This window comes from Pongo pygmaeus, chromosome 17 (genome assembly GCF_028885625.2).
Source record: "Pongo pygmaeus isolate AG05252 chromosome 17, NHGRI_mPonPyg2-v2.0_pri, whole genome shotgun sequence".
Taxonomy (NCBI): domain Eukaryota; kingdom Metazoa; phylum Chordata; class Mammalia; order Primates; family Hominidae; genus Pongo; species Pongo pygmaeus.
In genome coordinates, this window is record NC_072390.2 from 70,381,641 (window position 1) to 70,399,302 (window position 17,662).

Below are 17,662 nucleotides of genomic sequence, written 5' to 3' on the forward strand. Positions count from 1 at the left end.
TGAAAAATTATGTTTCTTTGTAGTCATGCTTTTTTCTTTGTACATTAAGGCTTCCAAAAACAGTTTTCCTAGTAAAAGCTAATTCATTGGTTATTCTCTGTTTTACAATGAAGAGTAAAACTTCCTGTATTAGCATGTACTCACATTTGCTGTTTTACAAGAAGACTGTGGCACCCACTTCTGCCACTGGGATTTGAAAACACTCACAACACTTCACCTTTATGCTGGGCTAAACTCAGGGTAGCCATAAACACTCCGAAGTAATACAAACCTAAATATTCTTGCTAGGCAAACGGAGCAGTGGAACCGAATTATAATGAGCTAGCAGCTGTCACAATATGACCACAGTAACCAAATCAAAATATCAACCGCTAACCCAGATGAGATTCAAAGGTCATCCTGTAAGCCAGCAGCTTTCTTCAGTTCTGCCTGAAACCTCAATCTAATCCAGCAGTAAAATGTTCTGCTGAGCTAGGTTAGAACCCAGCTACTCTATGGCAGTAAATTATTTAATGCTCTGGGAGAGTACCATGAGTAGGACTAGAACCAAATACCACAGTAAGGAAACTGAACCATTCAAAATGGGCCATGTGAAAGCATAGCCCCGATGCTGAACTAAGCTGTAGCCAAATGTCCAAAAGTATCGCTTTTCACACCCTTCAGTCACAAATGCATGTATGTAATTTTATGGGGCAACTTGCTCACTTATCCTCATTCTAGCTTTCAATCGATGCTGTGGAATAATAAAAGGAAAATGGAATACTTAGCTCCTTCCTTGGATCAAACAGTTTTAGCTAGAAAATATATTGTCCACCATTGTAAAAATATCTGGACAATTACCTGCAAAAGTTTAGTACTTGACGAAGGAAAAAAAAGTTTTTTTAAAGTCCATATTCTTTCCATACACTTCTTGCCAGGATTTTCAAACTATTCCATAGCATATAAATAAACCTCTTAAAAAAACAGAGGAGTTAGACTCATCGACCCTTTCTACCATTAGCATACTCTGAAAGGTATCCAACTGACCACCTAGAAAGGTTTCATCAAATTGTTTAAAAACTGCAATGAACAAGTCTCCAATAGGTCCAGTGTACATTATAATCATTAATAATGATAGGCAGTCACAAGGAAGAAATGATTTATTTTCTCCAGATATAAAACAATGCATGGAATTTCAACTAAGGCAAAATGCAACCTGGCATGTATCTACACAATGAAACCAATGAGTGAGTTCTCAGTAACTGTCAGATGAAAGTATATGAATTGGTCAATGTAGGCAGTCAGTACTGACATCTCTCAACCCTGCCAACATCAAAACAAACACAAAGGCTATTCACACCTATTTAAAAAAAATTTAGGAGCTTGCTTTTTGTTTCTGTTAGTTGGGTTCTTCTTTAAAAGACTTACAAATATCAACCACTGAAACCCTGTATGAAAACTATAACCACAGACAGGAACACAGAACAATCTTATAAAACAAGAAATGTCATTAAGTCTTCTAGCATGATACATACATTTTGTGTATGGGTGTACATGTGTGTGCATGCATGTATAACCACACATGGGTGTTTTATTTACTTTAGGGATTCACAAACTATCAAATAGTGCAATTTTTCCACACACACAAGCTTATTTCTAAAAGAATAAATTAAAACAAACATTTTATTACTTTTTTTGAGATGGGATCTCACTCTATGGCCCAGGTTGGGGTGCAATGGCATGATGTCAGCCCACTGCAACTTCCGCCCCCTGAGCTTAAGAGATCCTCCCTCCTTGGCCTCCCAAGTAGTTGGGACCACAGATGCGTGCCACCATGCCTGGCTAAGTTTTTGTATTTTTGGTAGAGATGAGGTTTCACCATGTTGCCTAGGCTAAAACACTTTATTACTCTTTTAATTTATATCCCACTTTGCATAAATTTGAAATAGAGACACAAATGAACTACGTTTTGGAATTTCAGTGTCAAATAGAAGTATTATGTTTAAAAATCTGTAAAATGCAAAACCATTCATGTGAAATCAAGAAGTTCAGAGTTGTAATAATGGGTTTCATTACCATAAAAGAGGTTATAAACAAATATACTAGCAATGCCTGTTATCATTTCCCTAAAATTGTATACTGCCATAAAGAACAAAATATATAATTAATAATAATCCACTCTCAAAAGGAAAGAGTAGTCCAGTACTTTTTTCTTTCTTTGCAATAAAATAAAACCTTACTAAATGAACAGTTCACCAAAAAAAGGAAAAAAAATCAGGTCATCTGCAGTTAATAACTCCTATAAAATTAGTGTCACTTATTTCTGTAGCAGACGCCTAATTCAGTCACAGGCTTGATTGATTTGACAATAGAGAATCTGCTCCAATAAAGTGGCTGATTTGTTTCTGATACTATAGCTTTTACCCTGATGCGACATCATGGCAGAATTAAGCCTTTGAAACAGAAACAAATACTTCGTAGTTTTAACGAAAACCAGTTAAACATTCTGAAAGTGGAGACTGGAGTGTTGTCAAACACTTATGCTAAAGTCTACTACCTTCTTTTAGTGGAAGGAAAATATCCACAAAGGTCACAACGTGGGCTCTGGGCCTGGACACAAAGTGCGGTTTAGAACACAGCATATATGCTATGAGTTCAAACTGTCCCCTACACCAATAGAACTTACTTTGTTTTTATTACCATTTGTAAATTAATTGTCCTTAATTTCTTGAAAATGATCTATCTTTTCTTTGTAAAGCTGTAACATAGCACCAAATACGGCTCATCTGAAAAGTGGTTTCATTTTAAATAAACAGCAGCTTGGGCAAAATCAATGAGAATCTTTGTTCCCCGAATCTAGCCTTCAGATACGCAAGCCAATCAAGAAGGCATCGGGGATGTGAGAAATTATAGCGATGGGAAGAGTTTTTAATGTAGCGTAAGAGTCAATTCTCTTAAAAAAAAATATTCTTCTCTAAACTAAAAATGTAAGGCATTTCATACTTGTTTCAATGTCTTTTTCTCCCTTTTCCATTTTTTTTGCATACCGCGCAATGCCCTCTCGCTCTGAGGGCGACTTCCCTGACCCCAGTCTGACACTGCGCCGTTAATGTCAGATAAACCATTTAGCCCAAGCACAATTCTTTTCTGTGCAAAAATCTGCTTGAGGTGGAAAATGTAGCAGTTTGTAAACAATAAAGAGCCATGTTTCAAACCAGACAGCTTATCTAACAGAGAAGTCCTTTCATTGGGAACAGTGGGTGGGGGCCTCGTGGACATAGTAGCATTTTCTATCACAATGCAGGAGACTGTCTTGGTCTCCATATTTAAGAGTTTAATGGGAAGGAGGGCAGACAGGATAAAAGAGCAAAGCTGACATGGATTTGCAGCCTAAACAACAACTAAGTGAAAAGAATCAGCTCTCTCCGCTCTAGACTGTCAGGCCACTTATATTTTAAATACTATTTGGATTGAAAAACTAATTTGATTTGTAAAGCAGTTGCCCATGAGGAAACATGAACAGAACAATCATTTAATCTGTTTGTACTGCTTGGTGTATTCTGTAATATTAATTTATCAAGTTGTTCTTTAGAGTTAAAACTTTTTTCACATAGATAACATAAGCATCTCCCTATGAGTATTTATTTATTCTATTTTTCTTACTGCAGCTCATTAGAGGATCATTTTAGGATCCAAGGAAGTTAGTATATTATTTAGATGCTACTTCTCAAGACTATATTTTCAAATGAATCTTTTATTCTAAGTGGTTTTGTGGAGATGAATAGAGAAGCAAGGGTGTTAGAAATAAAATCATAATTATTGACGCTGAAGAGTCAAAAGCTGCCTTTTAAAATCTAAGTTGATAAATATATCGGTCACCTGTATCTACATATCTTGAGAACAAGAAACAATGCACCTTTCTATCAACAACTGATAAAGAACTGGGATTCCTGTTTGAGTTACAATGTTAAAACATAAATATGAAATTTACTACTTTGAAGGCAAAAATAGCACAAAAATAAGAACATTCTATGACCAAAACCAACTTTGTGGTTCTCAAAGTTGGTAAGATACTCAAAGGCACGAATATATGATGTTACCCATTAAAAATAAGTTGCTAGTATTTATCTGCTTTGACTATTTTGTGTTAAATATCTGAAATCCATTTAGATGGATTTGATGGTGATTTTTCAAAGAATGCCTGAGATTCAAGGACCTGAAGTAACTGGTATAGCTTCCAAAGCTTAAAATCATGACATTCTTTAGAAGCATTTGCAGTTATGGTCTCAGAAAAATATAATCATTGCTGTCTGTTTTCCTTGGAGTGTTGTCCAACAGATTGTACCAAGAAATTTAACTTCACTTATTGACAGATTCTCAAGAGAATTTGGCCAGGTTGAGAGATTTACTAATATTGTTAAGAACTCATGTTTACTGGAACAAAGATCTTTTTTTTTTTCAATCAAAACTAAAGTAGCCAGCTATTGGGACCTTTTAAGCCATTAGGAATCATCTTTTCATTGCTCAAGTTACTGCTGTTAAACAAACATCCCTACAGGGTAGCCAAAAACAGAAAAACATGCTGAGGATGCCAGGATGAATGGCATGCCGGAGATTCACAGACAGCCTCAAACTAACAGGTAACTTGCTTTAGTAAAGCAGGATGGGGTCTGCCTAGGCCATTAGCACTAAAGTTCACGCCTTGATAAATGTACATTCAGATTTTACAATTCAACTTGAATGCACTACTCTGATTCAAGCACACTAAGCCCATTAACACCATTTATTTTCATAACCCCTTTAGCAGAAATCACAGTTAACACTGACTATATATCACTGCCAACCAACAAGCCCAGTGATATTTTTATTCTAAATATTCACCACTTTGACTTCATCTACCTTAACTTAGGAAACTACTGATATAACATTGAAACTGTGGTCCGTGCTTTAGGTCTAAGGAAAACAAAATTTCCACGTAGATTCAGTATCACTAAAAGCATTTCATTCCATATGGTTGTAAAACTTAATCCTTAATGCACTATTACCAAACACAGACTGCCAATACCTCTCTGCAATTTAAGAGTATTACAAGTGAACTGACTAAATATCCAAGTTTCTAAAAGCAGAACCTCTGTCTAGGACATGGTTTTACCTTCTATAGTAAAACATAAGCATTCAAAAAGTGTAAGTTAATTTAAAATGGGTCTTACTTTGTATTCTGGAATTGACAAAAGGTGGAGAGAGATTGTCATGTGACCCAAGGTCCCTGCTGGTCATGTGGTCATAGGGAGTCCCATCTCCATAGTTCTGTAAATAAAATGACAGTGTAAGTTATGATTTTATATTAATAAAAAGCACATAAACAAACATAGCCCCACTACCAAAACTTCTCCCCTCCAAAGAAACTGGAGTCCACTATTCCCTCCCTGGAACTTCACTGAAGGAATCTGCTCTTTCACAGGTATAGTGGCTAAAAGAAAGCTCTAGAGTCTACGAAGTCCAAATATTCCTCATAATAGCTGAGAAATCTTAGGAATAATAATAATGGTATCAACTGCATGGAGCTGTTGATATGATTAAATAAAATAATGTATGTAAAACACCAGACACATATAAAGTATATTGCTTATGTTAAAAATTATTATTTTAATAAGGCCACATTAAAGCAAAGTTGTGCCACAAGGGAAAATTAGGCATAGCATGCAATGAACTGCTTTTCAAGGACCAAGATAGAGCCATTCAAACAATAACATTTGGTGTTACGATACTGAAGTTTCAATGTTTTATTATAGTTACTATTGTGGTATTGTGATTGTAAGAGAACTAGATTGTCACATAAGTAATTAACACATAAGAAAGTTAAGAATATTAGGATTTAACTATGATATGAACATCAAAACATTGGCATAAATTAGCATTTCTGGAGTTGGACAAAGTATGTCACAAAAAACAACCAGTTGTAAAGCAGACAAATTTTGACAGAAATATTTCATTATTACAATCAGCTTATTGTTTTAGGGGGAATTTAAAATCAAAACAATGTTCTTAAACTGTCCAGTTACTTAATTTTAATGGGGAAATTTGGTAACACGATAGGAAAGAGTTAAAACCATCTCTACTACATGGTTCAACTTTCAGTCTACTAAAGTGCATAAAGTGACCAAAAAGGGGGGAAAAAGTCATTCTGCTCAGCTGGTGGAACTGCCCATTAAAGTCTAAGTCAAATTTACTCAGAGGTATCGGTTGCATGTGAGCCAAAGGGCAGAATCTGCCCACATGAAAAAGAGGGCTGCTGCATGAACAAGGGAAAGACACATCCCCTCAACCTTAAGGAAAACAACCCCGTTCTCAATCGCCTTTCCTCATGTATAACAATTAACTTGACTGATACTGTAATCTAATTCTGCCAACATGTCGATCTACAAAAAGAGGCTAAATTTTAAATACCCATCATAGTACACTCACTCCCTCTATACCAGGCATTGCATAATGCTAATTATCACTTATTAAGTGTCCTCATCCTAGATAGTGTACTAAAAGCTTAACATATATTATCTAATTTAATCCTCAGCACAGTGCTGTAAGGTAGACACTATCCCCATGTTAAGATGAAAAAAGAGAGACCTTGAAAGTCTGCCTGGGTATAAATCTGCCACAAATGATTTGTCTCATGCAAACTTCTGGATTTAGAAAATATAAATTACACTAAATTGGTTTGAAATTATTCACCAATATATTCCTTGAGAAAAATGGCAGGACAGCTAACAAAAACCAAAAGCTAGTTAGTTTTAATCCTAAATTAAGATGATTCTAAACAGACCTTGTTTTCTGAAACACAATTAAAAGTACCATGTGTACTGAATGGAGATATCATAAGAAATTGTGAAAATCTGGATGAACTAAACAATTCAGGGGAGTTCTATGATCTCCACTTGCTGTCAAGGGGAATGGATTTATTTCTGCAAGTGCAGACTGTAACACGAGGAGGAGGAAAGATTTCCTCAACCCATCCATATAAAGCATTAGAATGTCAAGCTCGACAGCTGGTGTAAGGACTCACAAAGTTACTGGTAAGCTTAGAGATCCTGCTGTACCCTGAACACTAGACTAAGGATCACAATGCCAAGGACAGGTGGAAATGTCTAACTCTGACTTGCTGAAATGCCCTCATTTTGACAGCTTGATTACCTTCCCTGCCTCTTATGCCAAAATGGAACCTTCCCCCAACCCAAATTTGTGTGAATACTTACAGTAAAATGTTACCCTCCCTGCAGAATGCTTCATCTATATATAGCTGGTTGGGAAAGGAAGACTGCTGGTTTTACCATGTACACGAAGTGTACTTTTAATCTGGGGCATTATATGTACATCATAAAAACTGACATGGATTTTAGAGGGCCTAGGAATGATTCAGTTAAAGAAATTTCATACAAAATCATGAATATTTAAATTGGAAGAAACACAGATGATCCTCTGGCTCTACTTCCTCATTTTGCAAAATAGGAAAATGAGGACCCAAGAGGTGAAATGACAAGCCCAAGATCATATACATACAAGAAACACATATTGCCTAACCACCCACCCAACTCTTATTCCATGGTCTTCCTATTACATTCCTATTACATTATATTCCTTGGGTCTTCCCCAAGAAACAACCAATGCATGTAGGAAAACTGTGGAGAAGAAGAGCAAAAAGTTGAGGGCAAATAAATGAATGATCCATCTAGTGATCAAAGTCCCTACTGGTGGAATGATAACATGTCTACATAGTGAAATCAACTCAGATTCAGTACGTAGATTATACTGGTAGGATAGAACTTCATACTGTATCTTTGGGATTATTCAGTAGTCTATTCACACCAATACATTATAGGGATATTAGGAATTTTTTTTAAGTTTTTCCATCTACAACAAATAGCAATATGTAATATGGATCAATAACTGATAAAAGAAAGACCAAATATGTAATGAAGGAGTTTTCTTCTGGTTAGCAGAAGTGGAACAGGTGTCAAATTGAGTAACAGCATCCAATAAGAGAATGGGGAAAAAAAATTCCAAAGTTAAGCTGATCCTCATTAAACTTAGTATGCACATATACGTGTGTGTGTTTGTGTCCGCGTGCATGCCCATGCCTCTGTGTGCGTGTGTGTGAGAGAGAGAGAGAGAAAGAGAAACACACCTTCTGTTTGTCAATTTACATATGTGGGATGTCTGGTTGTGGGAGAAAAGATTAGATATACTTACCCTGGACGGGCTTGGATGTCCTCCATTCCCCCAGGACCCTGAGCTACTTCTGTCTTCTACATCTAGGGACAAGAGGAAAGTTCTTTAGGCTTTCTTGCAGTAATTTTTTCTTTTTGTATATGCACTTTTAAATTAATGTTTCAAATTAATCTCCTGCTGCCTTTAATTAAGAACCAGGCACCGGGCTACCATGATGATAGTGGCTTCTGACCCATCTACTTAAATTAACTCATTTAAATTCACAGTAGAAACGAACTGGACCCTCAGGAACCAGAGGTATGAACATAAAAATTACTTCCATCCTTCACAGTGTTTGATAGCCTCAGTTTTTATAGATGTGAAACTGTACTTAAAGTTTCAGTACAATCTTTTGGATAAAATAAGTTTAAAAATGCACTAACATAACTTTAATGCAAAAAAAAGTTAAATTAAGGTAAATATCCACACTAACACCTTTAGCATCCTCGTCATAATGCTCTTGGATCCTTTTTGTTCCATAGCCCAGGCTTATCACAGAATACACCAGACATGCAACAGAAAATGAGACTGAGAAAGTATTCAGTAGTCTATTTCCACCAGCACATTACAGGGATATTAGGACTGAAACAAAACTTTTGTTTAGGTTAAGACAATACTGCCTCTGTCTTTCTTTTTTTTTTTAAACTAGACATACCATTTGGTCTATAATCCTTAATCTGGGCTTTGATATGTGGAAATGAATGTGGTTATTCCATTATAAAGCAATGTTTTGTTTTGATAGATGACAGTGAAAAGACCTACATGAACCATCGAAAAGTTGGAATTCTAAACTCAATACCAGCAAAGTTTTAATGCTGAGTAGACTACGAAATGTTCCATCCATGCTCCAAATGGCAAATACGCAGGATGGAAAGTCTAACAGCTAAGTTACCATATTAATTGCTTAAAACATAAAAGTGTTTTAAAGATCAGTCGCTCTATATTTAGAAATGGCTGTGAGATTTTTGATGAAAGGGCCTTCATAAGTATAAAAAGTTTCACTGTTATATTATTTTGATCACGGCTGATAACAGACGGCCATCACAAACACCCTCTGACAGAAGTGGAGGAGGAAGTGTGAAACTATGGTTCAGGAGACACAATCCCATTTATTGTGTTTCCTCACATTTCAGTGATACTGTTTATTCTCTTAATGCTCTACTGTCATTCCTTTTATTATTACTGCTATTTTATTATCAGCAGAAGTAATCATAGTATAATTAATTAATTTATTTTGGGATACAGTAGAGTACATGGTGTTTCAGAATATCTTAAGAGATAGAAAAGCAACAACAACTAAGTTATTACCACTAAATTAACTTCTCTCTCTCTTTTTTTTTAAATGACAAATATTATTTCACTTCCTTTTAGTTGGTGCTTCAGCAGATAACACAAACTGCAAACAGATGTCCCCTATGGACAGTTAAAATCAGTGCACTGTGAGCTTCAAGACATGTCAAGAAAGCTCTCGGGACTGCACCAAGCCTAGAGAAAAGGTGTAAAACCTTCCCTAGATCTGCTGTTTAACAATCCAACATGCTGGCCTATCCGGTATATGCTGAACTGAAGCACACAAAGAAGCTACTTACAACCCTCTGGGATTCGCACATAAATAAATTTTGTAGCCTACATGGTTCTCTTAATTCTTAAACAAAAACCAAATATTTTCAGCCAAAATAAAAAGTGTATAAATAACAAAATCTCTCAACCACTGCAAGCTTTTAAAAGTCTGGCGCATCTTGACTTTCTTTTCACCTATAACAGCCAGCTTGGATTCATTTGAGAGATTTCTCCTCTTGAATTTGGCCAAAAAGTAATGGAGGAACAGATTTGAATCCCTATAAGTACCATAAGATTTCAAATTATTTGGACTCATTTTATCTTTTCAATTTTAAAAGAGGATTTCAAACATGAAAAGTAGGCAGAGACTTGGAGGAAGGAGGACGCTACTGCCAGGTCAGTGGGGCTTTTGCATCCCAAAGGACATTTGGCAAAGCCACCCAGGAGACAGTTTTGGTTGTCACAATTTGGGTGGTCCTAGTGGCATTGATCACATAGAGGCCAAGAGTTGCTATTGAATATCTCATAAATGCACAAAACAGCTCACCAAGTAAGAAATACCCTGTGCAGGGCACAGCAGCTCACACCTGTGATACCAGCACGTTGGGAGGCTGAAGCAGAAGAATTGCTTGAGGCCAGGAGTTTGAGACCAGCCTGGGAAACACAGCAAGATTCTGTCTCTACAAAAATTTTTAAAATTAGCCAAGTGTGGCGGAACATGCTTGTAGTCCTAGCTAATTGGAGGGGCTGAGGCAGGAAGATCCCTTGAGCCCAGGAGTTCAAGGTTACAGTGAACTACGATTGTGCCACTGCACTCCAACCTAGGCAACTGAGACCCTGTCCCTAAAAAAAATATATATTTTTGGTGTTCTGACCGCAAATAAAAATTGTGTTGAGATTGAGAATCCCTGTGCTAGAGCAAAAGGAATCAAGTTGGAGAAAAGATGTATAAAAATTTGATTTATAATTTAGTAAGAACTCTTATTAAATACACAGTTTTTCTCATGCACTTTAAGCCAGACTGGAGCTGGAATGTACCAAGAGACCTTCATATACATCTTCTGTCCACAGAAAAAAGGAAAAGTAATGGTCAACCAAGCAGCCTGCTAATTAGCAGGCAGATAAAACACATCAAAACTTGAGTATTCCCAACTGGGCAATTTCAAAAGTGAGCAATACACTAATTAAAAATGCTGGAAGTCTAGCTTTTTCAAAGCAGGTTAAATACTGGCTGGGTTCCTTCACAAATAGATTCCTGACCAATCGGATCTGACTGCTCTTTTCCCACCCTTTCCCATTTCCATCTTTCCCACTTCCTGACCTCACGCTGCTGCACCTTTCTTTCTTTGATTGCTCTCTGTTGAACAGGCTTCCCCTTCCCTTGGTCTCCTGCTCGATCTCGAGGATGAGGACAAATCACTAGCTCTCCCAAACCTAATAAATAGAATAATCATATGAATTCTAATTATATTTTATCTTTGAAAAAAATCTATAGAACCGGTGCTCATTTATCCATATCCATAGAAGACACTATAAACTAGTGTCTTCTATAGCATATGCAGTGGTAATTCATAACGAATGTAAACATGTTACTTTGAAGTCATTTTCTTCCATCTTCCCTCTCCTTGAACTTTGTCAGGCCTGCCCCTTAGTTAGCATTTCCTCAGTAACTATTCCAGTGCACCACCAAGTGCATTTCAAAGTGTATGCGCCACCTGAATCACCTGTATGCCCATTTTTAAATTGGCTTCTTAGGGTCCATCTCACATCTACTCAGTCTGCAACTCTGGGGGTGGGGCTGAGAAAACTGTTTTTAACACGTCCCCAGGTAACTTTTATGCACACAGGAGTTTGAGAACCACAGGACTACTCCACTGTAACACAAGACAAATGCATGCCCCACACCACCAACAGCAGCCTCTCTCACTCCACATCTTAAAATTCCTGTCTGGGTTGCTGGCTTCAGCAGCATTCAGTATACACCTCCATCACATGAGCATCCAAGAAGTTCTTGTCCCGACTCATTTTCATGTAAACCTTGCACAAGGCCTACACCTGGCCATTCCTTACTCCTGCTAGTGTACCAGGACACTGCACGCTCTTTTATACCACCATGTTTTTGTAACTGCTATTCCTTCTGCCTAAACTGTTCCTCACCTCTCAAAGAAAGAGTAACAGCTCACATGTGGTGAGCCTGAATGTATGTCAGACACTGCGCTAAACTCTCAAATGCCTTACTAGTATTCCGGTTTTATATATGAGAAAACTGAGGCTCAGATGGGTTAGAAAACTTGCCCAAGGGATCAGGAAATGGCAGAGCTTGGACACAAAAGGAGGCTGAAGCTCTGCCCACTGCTGTAAAGGCTCCCAAGTAAGAATGTCACATCTCTGTCTAACTAGCTGAACGTTCCCTCCTGTCACTTCTCCCCACGCAGAATGAATATCTTTATTTGGGAGTTTATACCCACTCTTGTGTCCACAAAAGATTACAGAAACACATACAACACAAAATATATGAAATCAATATTTGAAGGAAACAAGCAACTGCAAAATAAAAGTAGCAGAACAGTAAGGCCAGAGGTATGATGAGTTTATCAAAATGCACACAGTGAAGGACTGGCTATTTGCTAGAGGTGGGTCAAAATTTTAGAAGCTATTAAGTAGACAAAGCAGAGAGGGAAACAAGATTGACAATAACCATCAGATAAAAACACACAAAGTGTCCAGGAGAAACATACCTAATCCTGATACTAAGCCAGACAGAAAATATCTGTGAGCTCCCAACACAGAGGACAGAATGTCCCATAGCAGCCCATAGTATCAACAGTAGGCACAATGATAAAACTTGTATGGCGGGCTCAATACGATAGTTCAGCAAGTACACAGAATTTATTATCCAAATTACCATGTGAATATACATACAGCTATAGAGCTATATATTTATATCATACCCAACTGTGATGTACGTTTATTATAGGAAAGAAACATACTTGACACAAATAACATCTTGTGTGGTACTGTACAATGGTGGGCTCATTAGTTCTTTATTGAAATGAATTAAAACAGCAGAAAGTGAAAAGTAAGACAATATCGTGGTATGAGAAGTGTTTACATCTAGAGGTGAGACTAAACAATATACAGGAAATAGATGTGTGAAATCCATTAAGGCAACATAGTGACAAATGAAAAACTGCCTGGGATGAAGCTGCTGAATCTATTTAGTTCTCGCCCCTTCTTGTTCTGTTGCCACCCTTTTTCCAAGATGGGAGAATAAAGAGGAAGATAATACCCCGGGCAAAAGGAAAGGAAGAAAGCAAGTAGATGATAGAAATTCCTGTTCCAAAAGACTGAAATGGGCTCAGTTGTTCAAGATTTTTCTAATTTCTTATTTTACCCTAAACTAAGATAGATTTAGTAACTCTTCCATGGGATTGCTGGCTGCTTTAGGAGGCAATCTGAAAATCCACAAATTTTCATCTTATTTGATTCATTCTGCACGAGTCCCCCCTACAGTGTCTGACATATTGGTCGGGTGCAATGGCTCATGCCTGTAATCCCAGCACTTTGAGATGCTGAGGCGGGCAGATCAGTTGAGGTCAGGAGTTTGAAGCCAGCCTGGCCAAAATGGTGAGACCCCATCTCTACTAAAAATACAAAAATTAGCCGGGCCTGGTGGTGGACGCCTGTAATCCCAGCTACCCAGGAGGCTGAGGCAGAAGAATTGCTTGAACCCAGGAGGTGGAGGTTGCCGCGAGCCAAGATTGAGCCACTGTACTCCAGCCTGCGTGACAGAGCAAGACTCTGTCTCAAAATAAATAAATAAATAAAGTATTTGACAGATCAGTGCCACAACACAACAGTTTGGGCAGAACTATGACCAAACACTCTATTTAGGGGAAAGATGTTCAGACATAATTCTTACCTTCTGCGATTTCCCATCCACATTCATTAAACTTGTAATCCGATTACTCAAAGCTCCACTTTGCTCTTGTGGTCAGCAAGATCAAAACTATCAGACAGACTAGACAAACTTTAGAAAACACAGCACTGGGAGTTGGGATAAAGAGCTGGATTTCAGCAGGGACTCTGCAGTGACCAGTTCTCTGGTCTGAGCAAGTCACTGGCCTCTCCGTACTCATTTTTGTGAACTACAAAATAAGCAAGTTTGATTTCCATTCTTGGAAATAGGGCAGGCTAGTATATTTGGACAACTCTCCCACAGAAAACTAAAAATGATGGATAACAGTTTTTTGAAAAATTTTAAAATACTGAGCAGACAAGGAATCGCGGAGCCAAAATCAAAGTGAAGGCTGGAACCCAGGGAAGAAGAAAACACATTTTTTGCCCTGGGGACATCTGTCAACCTTGAAAATGTAATGGCCTCTTGGGTCAAGGAGAACAGAAGTGAAAACCCAAGACATACCCCAAAGTCAGTATTCTAACAGTAGATAAGGGGATGATAGTATTTGCAAGATTAAGGAGTTATTGTTAAAGTAAATGAATTAACTAACATTTGTTAAACACTTAGGAAAGTACTTGATCCGTAGTAAATATCTACCATAGTCACCAATATTTATCATGAGTGCCTAATTTAATAATACCCTCCAAGATCTGAGAAAATCTGAGCCTTATATTTTTATGACTCCTTGCTCTGCTACACAGGTCAGTGATTTTTAAATACTCTCCTGGATCTTAGAAACACCCAAAACGCTTAGGTTAAACAGTCCTACCTTCTCTGTGACCCTGTATAACACCATCAGAGTGAGAATTCAGTAAGCACTAGATTTATTCAGTGGCTTAGTTTACCATTAGAGTATTCTTTATATCTCAGTGTACTTCTATGTGTAATACACAAATGACATGTTGTCAGAAGTTATGTATGCTGATCAGAGTCCCAAGCTAAGAACACAGACTAAATACCATGTAACTTTCAGCTTGATTTGAAATAAACAAGTATGAGAGTTACCTAGATTGATTTGACGTAGAGCTGTGTAGTTGTCCTTTCTATACTCTGAGCCTACAACATGCCAATCACCCAGGACCCTAGAGTTTTATGAAATCAGAAAAATGCCTAAAATGGTATTTTGCATTGCTCTAAATCTACAGATTCCTGCTCTTATAGAAATATATTGATTTCTTAATAAAAATTTCAACACATTCAGAATGCGCTCAGAGATAGGATGTTAAGTTCTTCCAGGAAAGATAATCATTCTGAAACACAATGAAGTCTACACTGCCTCAAAACCTTCTTCCTGCAACAACAGACACTATTAAATATCCTCCACACCATTATGGAGACTCACAGACTGCGTACATCTGTGGCTCCTACTAATTTCCTAGTCCAGGAAGAACCCTTGGCTGAGCCCTCACACAAACTGAGATGGCATATGCTCTCCGTCAGTGCCAGATGAATTTAGAGTTCAAAATATTTCATCAGCAAAGCGCGTGTTAAGGATGTGCACATTTTCATTAGCACCCAGTATAATAAGAGCTCTAAGTAGAGTAATTTGAAGTCAAATTTGAGTACTATTACGGACGTAGGAAGAGTTGAGTAGATTCAAATATTGACAGACGATGTCCACACAAGCATGATTGTTTCTGTTTTCTATTAGACGTAAGAAATGGTGCTTCAGAATGAGTGATCTGGGCACTAACAAGAAACTTGACAAGAAGCTTCCAGCACTTCCCAAATCTGACTAAGCAAAGGATGAGGGTTGTGTCAATGCTTCCCACACAAATGTTAAGATGTGTCAGGCCAGGTGCGATGGCTCACGCCTACAATCCCAGCACTTTAGGAAGCCGAGGCAGGTGGATTATGATTTGATTTCTCAAAGCTCTACTTTGCTTATGTGGACAGCAATCAAAACTATCAGACTAGAAAAAGTGAGGCCAAGAGTTTGAGATCAGCCTGGGCAACATGGCAAACCCATCTCTACTAAAAATACAAAAATTAGCTGGGCATGGTGGTGCACACTTGTAGTCCCAGCTACTTGAGAGGCTGAGGCACTAGAATCACATGAACCCAGGAGGCGGAGGCTGCAGCGAGCTGAGATTGTGCCACTGCACTCCAGCCCGGGTGACTGAGCGAGACTCTGTCTCAAAAAAAAAAAAGATACGTCAAATATAAAGAATACAGACCTGGGCTTTCCATTTTCAGATGACTGCTGTCAACTCTGGCTTTCTCAGAGCTAATGGATTTCCTAACCAAATAAATCTGAAACTCAAAGGTCAAGCATGAGATCACCTTCTAGTATTTTTCATATGATAAGAAAAGTTAAAGGGTAGATATGCTGGTGAGAAAGTATAGTAGGAAAAATGTGTTCACAGACAATTACTGCAATATTTTAGCCTTAATTAACATCCAACTTAAACTTCCATTAATAAGTCCTTTAAAACAGTATTATTTTCCTTAAGTTCAAAATAAACTGTTTTTCAAAAATGAACACTAAATTTCTGCTGCTTAAGATACGGAGTTAATTCCATTGTGTGCTGTTATAAACAGGGAAAGCATCTTCCTAAAACATAAAATTCAGATGAGAAAGTAACAAAACGAAGTGGGTAACTGTTATGTTACAAATATGTCAGTGGTGTTCCTTATATTGAAACTCAGAAATCTTTTTGAAGCTCAAGGTGGTAAACAGTTAAATTATGCAACTGAACCAAATGTACATTGAAGCCTTTATATTAATTTATATATTTGGAGATGTCAATGATTATCTAACTTGAATTATACCCTAGCTTGAATATACAATGTGAAATGCTGAGAGATGAGTGCCATTTAGCAACCTTTCAAATGTATGGGACTGGCTAGCTGGGGTCTTCCTCTTGAAGAGAAGTTAGTCATTTGGGGATCCTACCTTTTTAAGCAATATCCTACAAATAAGAGCCATGAATAACTCAAGCAAGAATATAACGTTAACTATATATACCTTCTTTGACTTTTCAAAATGTGACCAATCTAAAAGCACTTAAAAATCAGTCTTAACTAAGACAGTTTTCTTGCAGAGTAAAAATTTCAAATCGGGTGAGAATAACAATTGGAAGTAAGTTACCATATCTGAAGACTTTGAAAAAAAAAATCGAAGTACCATCTAACTTCAACATTACACAGATAAGTTTCAAAGTACTTAAATAAATGTAAAAATATTGCAAGGAAGTTTTTAAGTAGGTGTTTGGTACCTCCTAAAGACATATCACCTTCTAAAGATATATCACAGAGTGCAAGAAATAAAAGGTAGATACTTTAGAAAACAAAGCATTAAACAACTAAGGAATACATTTAAGAATATGCTTCATTTCCTAATAAAACTGTATACCTCTGATAAGGTCTACATGTAATTATATGTGTATTTTTCAAACCATGCATGTAATATTTATAGTGCAAAATCCATAATATTGTAATGACTTCAGATATACAAATTGGTATTTAAAAATGCCTATTTGGTAAATAATTTATTGAATTTATTCTTGGGAGAGGTTAGCCAACATGAAACATGGAACTGTTTCCTCTTTTCTTCTCTTTCCTGATACCTCTTTTCTCCCGAGGGTGCCATTTGTGAGGTTCTGAGAAGGAGAGGCTGGCTTAATTGAAATATTTGTAGGCTCTAATTGCTCTGCCTAACCACAATGGTCTACTTCTCCCAAATGGCATTCTTTCCTCTTGCTTTCTCCTTTTTCTTCTATTTCCTTTTTTACTTTAACAAAATCTACCTCTCCTGTTTGTTTTATTGTCATTTCCTATTCCAGATGCTTGACTAATATTGGTGAAGTCAATAGTTTTACATATTCAAAACTCCTCCCTAAAATCCAGTTTTCCAGCACAACCCCTTTTGCTTAAAATACTCACTCCCATAAACTGATT

The 17,662-nt window shown here is 37.2% G+C and overlaps 1 protein-coding gene and 1 long non-coding RNA gene across 39 annotated transcripts in view; one reads left to right on the forward strand and one right to left on the reverse strand.

Annotated features, from left to right (window-relative positions):
- Window positions 1-17,662, reverse strand: part of TCF4 (transcription factor 4) — a 366,378-nt gene that overhangs the window by 232,139 nt on the left and 116,577 nt on the right. For all 38 annotated transcript variants that reach the window (XM_054461452.2, XM_054461458.2, XM_063653718.1 and 35 more), the window contains 2 exons: window positions 8,224-8,285; window positions 5,190-5,286 (listed from right to left, as the gene is read on the reverse strand). In XM_054461452.2, coding sequence (XP_054317427.1) covers window positions 5,190-5,286; window positions 8,224-8,285 — 159 coding nt within the window. The remainder of the gene's footprint in view (window positions 1-5,189; window positions 5,287-8,223; window positions 8,286-17,662) is intronic.
- The window catches only part of LOC129019141 (uncharacterized), a 30,382-nt gene that overhangs the window by 3,317 nt on the left and 9,403 nt on the right, over window positions 1-17,662 (forward strand). The gene's annotated exons all lie outside the window — the stretch shown is intronic.